Source organism: Ascaphus truei, chromosome 9 (genome assembly GCF_040206685.1).
Source record: "Ascaphus truei isolate aAscTru1 chromosome 9, aAscTru1.hap1, whole genome shotgun sequence".
Classification (NCBI taxonomy): domain Eukaryota; kingdom Metazoa; phylum Chordata; class Amphibia; order Anura; family Ascaphidae; genus Ascaphus; species Ascaphus truei.
The window spans coordinates 8,278,034-8,290,807 of NC_134491.1; the positions used below are offsets into that span (position 1 = coordinate 8,278,034).

Below are 12,774 nucleotides of genomic sequence, written 5' to 3' on the forward strand. Positions count from 1 at the left end.
AAGTCAGGAAACAAGCAGGGGTCCGAGGCAGGTGGCAGGTAGCGAAGTCAGGAAACAAGCAGAGGTCGGCAAAAAGGAAACTGGAACAGGATGATAGCAATAGCTAGCACAGCAGTAAACACAGGAACCTTGCAGGAGCTAAGGAACCAGTATAAACAGGCAAGGAGGAACAGGAAAGGGAGGTTTATATAGGCAGGCTGAGAGGTGGAGCACAGGTGCAGAGGTGTCAGGTATCAGGGTCTGGAATGTTCCTTAGTTTAGCAGCAGCAATCCCGGTGGACATGTATAGGTACTGCAGGCTAGAACAAGACATTGAGAGTGGCAGCAGTCCCGGTGGCCAAGCATGGGTACAGCAGGCTAGAAAATATGACATTACTCCCCCCTCCCAAGAGCGTTCTCCGGACGATCCTTGCTAGGCTTGTCTGGATATCATCGGTGGAAAGCTTTGACTAGTCGCGGAGCATGTACAAAATCTTTGGGTTCCCAAGACCTCTCCTCTGGGCCATAGCCCCCCCAGTGAACCAGGATCTGTAATTTCCCTCGGTGTAACCTGGAATCCAAAATTCTTTCCACAATGAATTCCTCTTCGTTATCCATGAGGACGGGTTAAGGGGGAGGAAGTCTCCGTCCAGGAAACTGGTTCTCACGGAAAGGTTTCAGCAGAGAAGAATGAAACACATGGTGTATTTTGATGGTCTCAGGAAGCTCTAATCTGAAGGACACTTGATTTATTAGTGCTGAGATGCGAAATGGCCTGATTCATTTTTGGCCCAATTTAATGGTTGGAACCTTTAGATGTAGATTTTTTGTAGAAAGCCAGACTTTATCCCCGACTTGAAATTCTGGGGAGGGTCTGCGGTGTTGGTCTGCTGCTCTTTTGTACTTTACTTGAGTCTCACGAAGTGTCTCTTTGAGGGTCTCCTGGATGTCTCGCAGAGTCTCCAGTTTCTCTGTTACTGCCGGAATGGGGCCCGAAGATGGAAAACGAGGAATAAAGGTTGGATGAAATCCATAATTTGAGAAAAAGGGGCTCTTCTGAGTCGATGAATGATGTGAGTTGTTGTATGAAAATTGAGCTAATGGTAGGAAATCAATCCAGTCATCCTGGAGATGACAAACAAAACATCGTAAGTATTGTTCCAAAGTCTGATTGGTCCTTTCTGTCTGGCCATTGGATTGTGGATGATAGCCAGACGATAAATTTAAACGAATTCCTAGAGAGGAGCAGAAGGTCCTCCAAAATTTTGAAGTGAATTGTACCCCTCTATCGGATATGATCTCATCAGGAGCCCCGTGAAGCTGAAACACCTCTTTCACAATCAACTTGGCTGTCTGGTCTGCAGAAGGAAGATTCTGTGCTGCAAATGAAGTGAGCCATCTTTGTAAGTCGATCCACCACTACCAAGATGGTATTATGTCCATTTGATCGGGGCAGGTCAACAATAAAATCCATTGATATGGACCCCCAAGGACGAGTTGGAACCGGAAGAGGCTGCAGTAAACCCACAGGTGATGCTCGAGGGGTCTTGGTCCTAGCACAAGTCTCACAGGAGAGGACATAGGGCCTCATGCAGTAAGCCCCGATAAGGCTTTTTCGGCATTTTATAGCCGTTTTTTGCCCTCCTGATTCAGTAAGCCCCGATAAGTGGGAATTACCGGCAACTTTTCTTCCGAAAAAAATTTTTTCGCCACCCGGCTGCCGATAAGCCACTTATCGGGACTTTTTTTTCCCGCCTGAATTCAGTAAGCCCCGATCAGCTTTTCTGTGCTGATCGGCAGGCCAGATTGGAGATTTTATGGCCAATCCAGCCCGCCAACTAAAGTTGGCAACTTGCTGAAGGAGAAGCATCGGCAAGGGCGACACTTAGAAAAAATCAGCCCTTTTTCCTGCCTGTGATTGATGCCGGGGGTCTCCGGAGCTGATACCCGCACCGGAGCCCCCCGGCATGCATCCGAGGCAGGAAAAAGGCATTTAAAAGCCACTTCATTACCTTAGCGGCTAACCGCTAAGGCAATAAAGGGGTTAACCCACCGTGCCAGCGTTATTGTGGGTAGCGGGGATGGGTGAGGGGGGTATTTGGCCCTGGGTGTGAGTTTAGGACTTGCGGGGGGGTTGCGGGGGCACTTAACCCCTTCACGACCGTAGCAGTTAATACCGCTACGGTCCTGAAGGGGTTAAGGCCTCCCGCTACCCACCCGCAAGCCCTAAACTACCACCGTTGGGGCTAATACCCCTTTCACCCACCCCCACTAGCCACAATATTAAAAAAATACACACCCCAGCCCCACAATAACTACATAAATAAATAATTATATTATATATATATATATATATATATATATATATATATATATATATATATATATATATACCCAACAACACCTATACCCCCCTAACATACTGTATAGTAATGGGTACAATGACTATTATCCACAAAAGGATAATAGTGCAGTTGTCCATTTACAATACATACACAACAATAAAGACTTTAAATACATATAGCACTCACCCATGTCCCACTGCCACGATGAAGGCCATCCTCATCTTCATCCTGCCCATGCCCCATCCGCTTCTGCAAAACAAACACAAGAATTACAACATCCAAATTAATGTCCCCTAACCCCTTAATCACCATAGCGGTTATTAACCGCTACAGTTATTAAGGGGTTAAGCCACCTTCACCCACATACCCTCCCCCACAAAGCCCCCCAACCACCCTCACCCAATACCCACAGGGGAGTCCTACCAAATACCCTTGGGCCTAATACCCCCTCCTCCAGCACATACAGTACAATAATGAGCCAAATAAATATTATCCACATAGGTATAATACATTATTTGGCCATTATGAAACACATTCAATACCGTGAAAATTTAAAGAAAATTGTACTAACCTCATCAATAAGAAGTCTCCGTCGCCAGCATCATCCTTGGGGTCCGTTGCCAACATTATAAATAGCCACAACATTTCAATATCATTAACATAACACTGAACCCCTTAATCACCTTATCGGGTACTAACCTGAAAGGTAATTAAGGGGTGAAGCCATCCTGCAATGCCTACAACAGTTATGCATAACATCCTCAGTGAAATAAATACCCATTGCCTAACCAAATTCCATTTAATCATTCAATCTGTAGGCTCACATGCCTCATAAAACATTGCATTTACAGTGTATACATGTAGCATAACATGTAAACTGCATGTACACGCTGCAAATCAATGTTAACAATACAATAATCCCACTCAAATCGCCATACATCACAAGAAGTATATTATTTAATCCAATAAACTCACCATCAATGAATTAACACACATCAATTACATCCCTAAACAATTAAAATACCATCCATACCAATTACACAATGAACTAAAGCTATCCTAACAGAGAACCACTTCAAAACATAGAAAAAAGTACACCAACAATTACAATATACTAAAGCAAGGCTTTCCATAACCTACTGTACGGCCTAGAAGCCCAAAACTTACATCTCTCTAATAATAAAATACATTTAGCACACATCAATGCATAGCCACAATGATTAACAATACAGAATAAGAAGCTTTAACAACACTATCATTTCTTACCCTGTATATATATCTGTACACATACATACAGACATACATACAGTGGGAAGAAATGATATGCATTATAAAAAATGAAAACATGACAAAGCAACAAAAAAAACAGTTACATTAAGAACATTTCTTTATTTAACTTACCATTACTTGCCCCCACCGACTCCCGTTGATCAGCTTACTCACGAACCAATCCACGACACCATCCACGACACCATCCAGGAACAAATCCACGAACCAAACCAGGAACCAATCCAAGAACAAGTGCAGGAACCAATCCAGGAAGCAAGCCACGAAGAAATCCACGAAACAATCCACGACACGATCCAGGAACAGGAACCCATAAAAGAAAAAAACATAACAAATTAAACATTCAAATAATAAAACATGACAATCAAGGGTTGTACTAGTTTTATTCTTAGTGAATCTGTATTAAAATACCTTGTTCTGGGGTCTTCTTGACGTCCGGTGCCACGCCCTGGTCTTCAATCTTCAGGAGGAGGTCCTTCCTCCTCGGCGTCTGGCTTCAAAATGAGACGACATAGGCTTTTATAGGCCTATGACGTCACATTTGTCGTCATATGGTTCCCACGGCCCTGATTGGGCCGTGAAAACCATGTGTTTTGGCCGATGTGAAAAAATTTGATGACGTCACTTAAAGGCAATGCCAGCACAGCCAATCAGAATGGCTTTGCTGCAATTGCCTTTAAGAAAACGTCATGAAATGACACATGGCCGGACTCACGTGGTACTTGAACCAATCAGAGTAGGGATGGAGTTCCCACGCTCTGATTGGCTGGCTTACCATGTGAGTCCGGCCATGTGTCATTTCATGACGTTTTCTTAAAGGCAATTGCAGCAAAGCCATTCTGATTGGCTGTGCTGGCATTGCCTTTAAGTGACGTCATCAAATTTTTTCACATCGGCCAAAACACATGGTTTTCACGGCCCAATCAGGGCCGTGGGAACCATATGACGACAAATGTGACGTCATAGGCCTATAAAAGCCTATGTCGTCTCATTTTGAAACCAGACGCCGAGGAGGAAGGACCTCCTCCTGAAGATTGAAGACCAGGGCGTGGCACCGGACGTCAAGAAGACCCCGGAACAAGGTATTTTAATACAGATTCACTAAGAATAAAACTAGTACAACCCTTGATTGTCATGTTTTATTATTTTAATGTTTAATTTGTTATGTTTTTTTCTTTTATGGGTTCCTGTTCCTGGATCGTGTCGTGGATTGTTTCGTGGATTTCTTCGTGGCTTGCTTCCTGGATTGGTTCCTGCACTTGTTCTTGGATTGGTTCCTGGTTTGGTTCGTGGATTTGTTCCTGGATGGTGTCGTGGATGGTGTCGTGGATTGGTTCGTGAGTAAGCTGATCAACGGGAGTCGGTGGGGGCAAGTAATGGTAAGTTAAATAAAGAAATGTTCTTAATGTAACTGTTTTTTTTGTTGCTTTGTCATGTTTTCATTTTTTATAATGCATATCATTTCTTCCCACTGTATGTATGTCTGTATGTATGTGTACAGATATATATACAGGGTAAGAAATGATAGTGTTGTTAAAGCTTCTTATTCTGTATTGTTAATCATTGTGGCTATGCATTGATGTGTGTTAAATGTATTTTATTATTAGAGAGATGTAAGTTTTGGGCTTCTAGGCCGTACAGTAGGTTATGGAAAGCCTTGCTTTAGTATATTGTAATTGTTGGTGTACTTTTTTCTATGTTTTGAAGTGGTTCTCTGTTAGGATAGCTTTAGTTCATTGTGTAATTGGTATGGATGGTATTTTAATTGTTTAGGGATGTAATTGATGTGTGTTAATTCATTGATGGTGAGTTTATTGGATTAAATAATATACTTCTTGTGATGTATGGCGATTTGAGTGGGATTATTGTATTGTTAACATTGATTTGCAGCGTGTACATGCAGTTTACATGTTATGCTACATGTATACACTGTAAATGCAATGTTTTATGAGGCATGTGAGCCTACAGATTGAATGATTAAATGGAATTTGGTTAGGCAATGGGTATTTATTTCACTGAGGATGTTATGCATAACTGTTGTAGGCATTGCAGGATGGCTTCACCCCTTAATTACCTTTCAGGTTAGTACCCGATAAGGTGATTAAGGGGTTCAGTGTTATGTTAATGATATTGAAATGTTGTGGCTATTTATAATGTTGGCAACGGACCCCAAGGATGATGCTGGCGATGGAGACTTCTTATTGATGAGGTTAGTACAATTTTCTTTACATTTTCACGGTATTGAATGTGTTTCATAATGGCCAAATAATGTATTATACCTATGTGGATAATATTTATTTGGCTCATTATTGTACTGTATGTGCTGGAGGAGGGGGTATTAGGCCCAAGGGTATTTGGTAGGACTCCCCTGTGGGTATTGGGTGAGGGTGGTTGGGGGGCTTTGTGGGGGAGGGTATGTGGGTGAAGGTGGCTTAACCCCTTAATAACTGTAGCGGTTAATAACCGCTATGGTGATTAAGGGGTTAGGGGACATTAATTTGGATGTTGTAATTCTTGTGTTTGTTTTGCAGAAGCGGATGGGGCATGGGCAGGATGAAGATGAGGATGGCCTTCATCGTGGCAGTGGGACATGGGTGAGTGCTATATGTATTTAAAGTCTTTATTGTTGTGTATGTATTGTAAATGGACAACTGCACTATTATCCATTTGTGGATAATAGTCATTCTGCCCATTACTATACTGTATGTTGTGTATTGCTGCTATGTTTATTGGGGGCATTTGTCCCCAATAAACATGCTACTATGCGTTAACCCCTTCATTGCCTTAGCGGCTATCCGCTATGGTAATGAAGCAGCATTAATGTATTTTAATAATATTGTGTGGAAGCAGGAGGGCCCCTGAGCTGAAGCGCATTTATTTGTGGCTCAGAGACCCCCTGCCTCCCGAGTTACAGGCCCCGGTTTGGGCCATCGGTTACAGTGTGGACGCCATGTTTATTGCGGCCACGCTATAAACATGGCGGCGACGCTGCCACCCGATGACACATACCGGGGCCTGTAACTCGGGAAGCAGGGGGTCCCTGCTCCACAAAGCAATGCGGTTCAGCTCAGGGGACCCCCTGCTCACTGTACAGTATAATTAAAAAGACATTCATGCTGCTTCATTACCGTTGCACATAGCCGCCAAGGTAAGGAACGAGTCTTTATTGATCTGTGTGTGTTTTATTTATACTGTACATGTGCAGAGGGTCTCCGGAGCAGAACCGCGTTGGTTTGAGGTCCGGGGACCCCCTGCCCCCCGAGATACAGGCCCCTTTATGGGGTGCCGGTATCCCTCTGGTTTGTTTACAGGTCGCGGTCACGTGATCGGGACCTTTAAACGCCGAGGGATACCGGCACCTCATAAAGGGGCCTGTATCTCGGGGGCAGGGGGTCCCCGGACCTCAAACCAACGCGGTTCAGCTCCGAAGACCCCCTGCACATGTACACTATGAGTAAAAGTTGTTTTTAAATACTTTTTTTGGTGCCGATGTGTGCGCTGAGAGAGCGGCTTGTCTCTCTCAGCTGCAAACATCTATCGGCACCAAAGGCTTATCGGGAGCCTTATTGGGAGCCAGGCTGTATCGCCACAGCTCATCGGCAGCTTTGCTTTCGCAGTGCTTCAGCAGGGATCGGAAGGATTCGGCCCTTACTGAATACTGCGAGGGCAAATCGCCCAAAAAAAGCCTTTTCGCTATTCGTGCCGAAAATTTTGTATCGGGGCTTACTGCATGAGGCCCATAGTCTTTAACATCTTGTGCTAATTTAGGCCACCAAAAAGAGCGAGACAACAGTTCCTGTGTCTTGAGGACACCTGGGTAACCAGCGGGTCGGGAGTCGTGCATTAATTGGAGCACCTCTAATCTTACCTCCTTAGGGACGAACAGACGATCCTTAAAGTTCCAGAGACCATCACATAGAAATAGTTCTGCTTCCGGAGGATGGTTTTTAAGAAAAGTGTCATTTGAGTAGGCTCCCTTTATTTGTGTGAGGAGATCGGCAGAGAATGTGACGCCCAAAAAATTTCTTTTTGGAAGAATAGTTTCTTCTTGCTCTTTGTCTGAAGTAGGATTAGGAAAGGACTGTGACAAGGCGTCGGCTTTCCCATTCTTGAAGCCAGGGCGGTATGAGATGTGGAACTGAAATCTTGCAAAGAAGAGAGCCCATCTGGCTTGTCGCATAGACAGTCTCTTTGCGGATCGAATGAATTCTAAGTTCCTGTGATCCGTAAAGACCGTAATTGGATGATTGGCCCCCTCCAGTAGATGTGTCCACTCAGAGAATGCAGCTTTTATAGCCAAGAGTTCTTTGTTTCCGATGTCATAATTTCGTTCAGCTGTTGACATTTGGTATGAATAAAAGGCACATGGATGAAGGAGCATCTTGGGTCCAATTCTTTGTGACAGAATGGCACCAACAGCGGAGTCCGATGCATCCACTTCCAAGATGAATGGTAATTCTGGATTTGGATGGATGAGATAGGGGCAGATGTGAAGAGTGACTTCAATTGTTCGAATGCCGCATCCGCTTTAGGAGATCATTTGAAGGGGAATTCTTTCCGTGTGAGTTGGGTGATTGGGGCAATAATGCCAGAGAAATTTTTAATAAAACGTCTATAGAAATTGGCAAAACCCACAAATCTCTGAATGTCCTTTTCATTTCGAGGGATTGGCCATTCCACCACGGCTTGAATCTTGCCTGGGTCCATACTCACACCCTCGGGAGAGATGATGTAACCGATAAATTGCATGCTGGTCTTTTCAAATTCGCATTTTTCTAACTTGATGTACAATTTGTACTTACGGAGACGCTCAAGGACAATTCGGACATGTCTCTAATGATCCATGATGTTATCTGAGAAGACAAGGATGTCATCCAGGTATGCCACTACGAATTGGTCCAATAACTCTCGGAGGACATCATTAATTAAATGCTGGAAGGTAGCAGGGTCATTACAGAGTCCAAAAGGCATCACCAGATATTCATAGTGCCCATAACGGGTTCGGAAGGCTGTTTTCCATTCGTCACCGGGACAAATGCGGACCAAATTATACGCTCCTCTGAGATCTAATTTGGTAAAGATTTTGGCTGACCGAATTCTTTCCAATAGTTCAGGAATCAGAGGTAATGGGTACCTGTTCTTCACCGTAATCTTATTTAGTTCCCGATAGTCAATGCAGGGTCGTAGAGAACCGTCTTTCTTTCCCACGAAGAGCACAGCGCCTGCTGGAGAAGTAGAGTGTCGGATAAAACCCTTTGATAGGTTCTCCTGTAGGTAGTCATTGAGGACCTTCAATTCCGGTTCTGAGAGGGAATAGATTCTTCCAAACGGAATGGCAGCACCCGGTAATAATTCAATGGGACAGTAATAAGAGCGATGTGGGGGAAGCATATCTGCGTTCTTCTTGTCACACACATCTAAAAACTCAGAGTAAGGAGCCGGCAGAAGATTTTCTTGAGACGAGGAAATCTTATGTATTCCTACACACTCTGGTATAGGAGTTTTAGGTAGAAAGGGTAGCTGACAGTGCTCCGAGGGAAACGTGAGGGTCTTTGTCTTCCAGTCAATTAGTGGGTTATGGATCATGAGCCATGGAATTCCCAGAATCACTGGAAACAAAGGTGATGGAATGAGACCAAAAGAAATCTTCTCCTGGTGATTGGGCTCCATGATTAGTGTTAAGTTACTGGTTTCATGGGTAACAGGTCCAGAGCTCAAGGGAAAACCGTCAACGACTTCCATCCTTTCTGGCGATTCCTTGGCTACAAATGATACTGAATTGTTCTTGGCGAATTCTATGTCCATAAAATTCCCTGCCGCCCCTGAGTCGACCATTACTGTGGTTGAAAAACGATGTGTTCCTTCCTCGATTATAATAGGAACCAGGAGATGAGGATGTAGCGAAGGAGGGTTATCTTTCCCTTGAGAAGCAGAGAAAACAGTCTTCGAAATAGCGTGCAGCTGATTTCTCCTAGGGCTCTGGAAAGAAGACCGCCTGGACTTGTTTGGGCAATCAGCGAGATAGTGCCCATCGTTTCCACAATATAAACAGAGATCTTCTGTTCGGCGTCTATTCCTTTCCCCGGTTGAGATGGGTCCCCGCAGTGTATTTACTTGCATCGGCTCCTCCTCAGTCTCCCTGGAACGTCTTGAGGTACTGACATCTCTAAACCTGGGGTTGCTTGGCATGAACCCGTCTCTCCAATCGTCTTTCCGTAAGCCTGCGATCAATTTGGATGCATAAACGGACAAAGTCCTGAAATCTCTCTGGGGGCTCCACCCGGGCTAGTTCGTCTTTAACTTGCACCGAGAGACCCTGCCGAAAATGATATTTCTGTGCGGCCTCATTCCAATCAGTATCGTTAACCCATCTGCGGAATTCAGCAGCGTATTCAGCTGCCGAGCGTCTTCCTTGACGAAGATTGTTCAGAGTTGCCTCAGCGGTTGCACTACGATTTGGGTCATCAAAAATAAGACTCATGGCTTCGATGAACTCCTCCAGGTCCCTTAGTAGTGGGCTATCTTGTTCTAACATTGGGGAGACCCAAGCAAGGGCCTCATCCTTGAGCAGGGTTATGATCAGTCCAACCTGGGCTTCTTTGGTATGATAAATGATGGGCTGAAGCTTGAACACAAGTCTGCATTGATTAAGGAAATTCCGAAAAGATTGTTTTTTCCTCAAAAAAAATTCCGAAAGGGATATACGGGGTGCGGTTTGCACAGGCACAGTGTTTTGACCACACAAGGTTATTAAGGCTGCACGTAGTTCACAATTCTCAGCTTCCGCGGTGGCTGCTTGTTCTTCCAAATGGCCAAGACGATTAAACACGTGTCTTTGTTGTTCCTGGTAACCAACCATGATATGTTGTAAGTCATGGAGTGTCTGAGCCTGAGCCGGGTCTGTTCCAGCGGAATCCATGGTAGGGCCTTTTTATTCTGTCAAGGATTGGACTTCGGCTGAAGTGAATCCCAGTGGCAGGAACAGCAGGGAGCGAAGTAGGGGTCACAAGCAGAGATCAGAGGCAGGCGGCAGGTAGCGAAGTCAGGAAACAAGCAGAGGTCGGCAACGAGGAAACTGGAACAGGATGATAGCAATAGCTAGCACAGCAGTAAACACAGGAACCTTGCAGGAGCTAAGGAACCAGTATAAACAGGCAAGGAGGAACAGGAAAGGGAGGTTTATATAGGCAGGCTGAGAGGTGGAGCACAGGCGCAGAGGTGTCAGGTATCAGGGTCTGGAATGTTCCTTAGTTTAGCAGCAGCAATCCCGGTGGACAAGTATAGGTACTGCAGGCTAGAACAAGACATTGAGAGTGACAGCAGTCCCGGTGGCCAAGCATGGGTACAGCAGGCTAGAGAATATGACACTGTGGTATGGGAGTATTGGTATGATAACAGCATAGTACCTGGTGGTAGGCTTGAGCTCTGCACTGATATGCTTGTACGTAAATGGGATCGAGTCTGACGGCTGCAGAGAAATGACGGATTGCTTGAGAATAATGATTTCGATGCAGTAGAGAGATCAGGCCCAGATTCACATGGGCCAAAGTTACAGTCCTGAGTAAAGAGAGCAAAGCTGTATCAGACATGAGCCAAAGTAACGAACCATTTGCACCGTAGAACAAAACAGAACAAGTGGTTTCAAAATGGTATGGGTACAGATATTGAGTTATGAAAAATAAAACACCGTCTGTCAGTGGCACTCACCTTGGGCCATGTTTACTAAGCAGTATTCTGCCATAAGACTCCTTCCTGCACTGGAAGACACCTTACAGTGCATTCAAGTCAATGGGCTATTAAATGTCTTCTGGTGCAGGTGGGTGTGTCTTGGCAGAAGACTACTTAGTAAACATGGGCTCCCTTGAATGGGCTGTAAGGTGTCTTATGACACCAAAAGAGGTCTTATGCCAAACAGCCGCTTAGTAAATATGGGCCTATATTTCACCAAAAATTGTCATCCTTTGTTGTAATAATAATTTTAACAAAATTAGCAATATTGGGTGAGTTTTATGAGGTAATCTAACACCGAATTACAATTTAGTAGGATGTACATATGTGTAAGCTGGAACGTGGGACCTTAATGCTTGCATGTTCTAGCATCAGGACCACATGGAATAGCCATAAGTGCTTTTATGTTACATTACAACCAGAATTCGTTTTTTCTTTCACCAATGTTTGTTACTCATGATCAGATATTATAAAGAAAAAGGTTGGGACAGACACACAAACATTAAGATGTGCACAATGAATCCTTGGCACCCTGATGGGATAGAATTTTGGGTGTTCATTTGCATGTTACTACCCAGAAGTGCTCCCTGCAGTTTAACCACGCAATGTATGTGACACATGTTTAGGAGCTTGTAGAAGACGTGCAAACACACTCATGGATATTTTATCTTTAGTCAAAATCATTATCTTTCGTTAAATCAGGACATCTGACTGTGTTTAATCCCCTAGTGTTTAATGTGTTAGAGAAAGAAATTATTACATTTAAAGCGTATCTCATGACACTTAGTTAAATCGTACATATGCTAAATGGTATTCAGTGCAATATGTGTGATGGTGCAAAATTGCCATTTATTTGAATAGTGTATTTATGCGCTAACACAAGTATCACACAGAGCTGCCCAGAAGTGCCCTCCTAATGACATGGTAAACAGAGCCTATTCCATATTCATTCACTTCATGCTAATCTTTTGCATACACTAAATGCACATTCCAAGAAGAAGCAACGTAGCATGTACTTTTAGTAACTCGACATTCTTATATCACAATTGCCTTTTATGTAAAGCAAATATTCCCCTGTATGCCCTGTTGCACTGGTATTGAATAGGTTAATCACAATTGTCAATGGAAGGTTAACTGCTCTGGCAAATATAAGCCAAGCCATCTGTTACTAAAGAATTAAAATGAGCACCTGTAGCAATGGTAATACCCCTTTAGTATTGAACAGAGTAATTAGGAATGATATTTATTTAATCAATGTAATCCACTATAATAATAATAATTGTTTGTTCTTGTATAGCGCTGCTAGTATTACCCAGCGCTTTACAGAGACATTTTGCAGACACAGTGCCTGCCCCATAAAGCTTACAATCTATGTATTTGATGCCTGAGGCACAGGGAGATAAAGTGATTTGCCCAAGGTCACAAGGTGCCAACA

At 43.9% G+C, this 12,774-nt stretch overlaps 1 protein-coding gene across 4 annotated transcripts in view; it reads right to left on the minus strand.

Moving 5' to 3' along the window:
- TTC6 (tetratricopeptide repeat domain 6) overlaps window positions 1–12,774 on the minus strand; it is a 230,889-nt gene that overhangs the window by 109,873 nt on the left and 108,242 nt on the right. For all 4 annotated transcript variants that reach the window (XM_075613298.1, XM_075613300.1, XM_075613299.1 and 1 more), the window contains one exon: window positions 11,018–11,168. In XM_075613298.1, coding sequence (XP_075469413.1) covers window positions 11,018–11,168 — 151 coding nt within the window. The remainder of the gene's footprint in view (window positions 1–11,017; window positions 11,169–12,774) is intronic.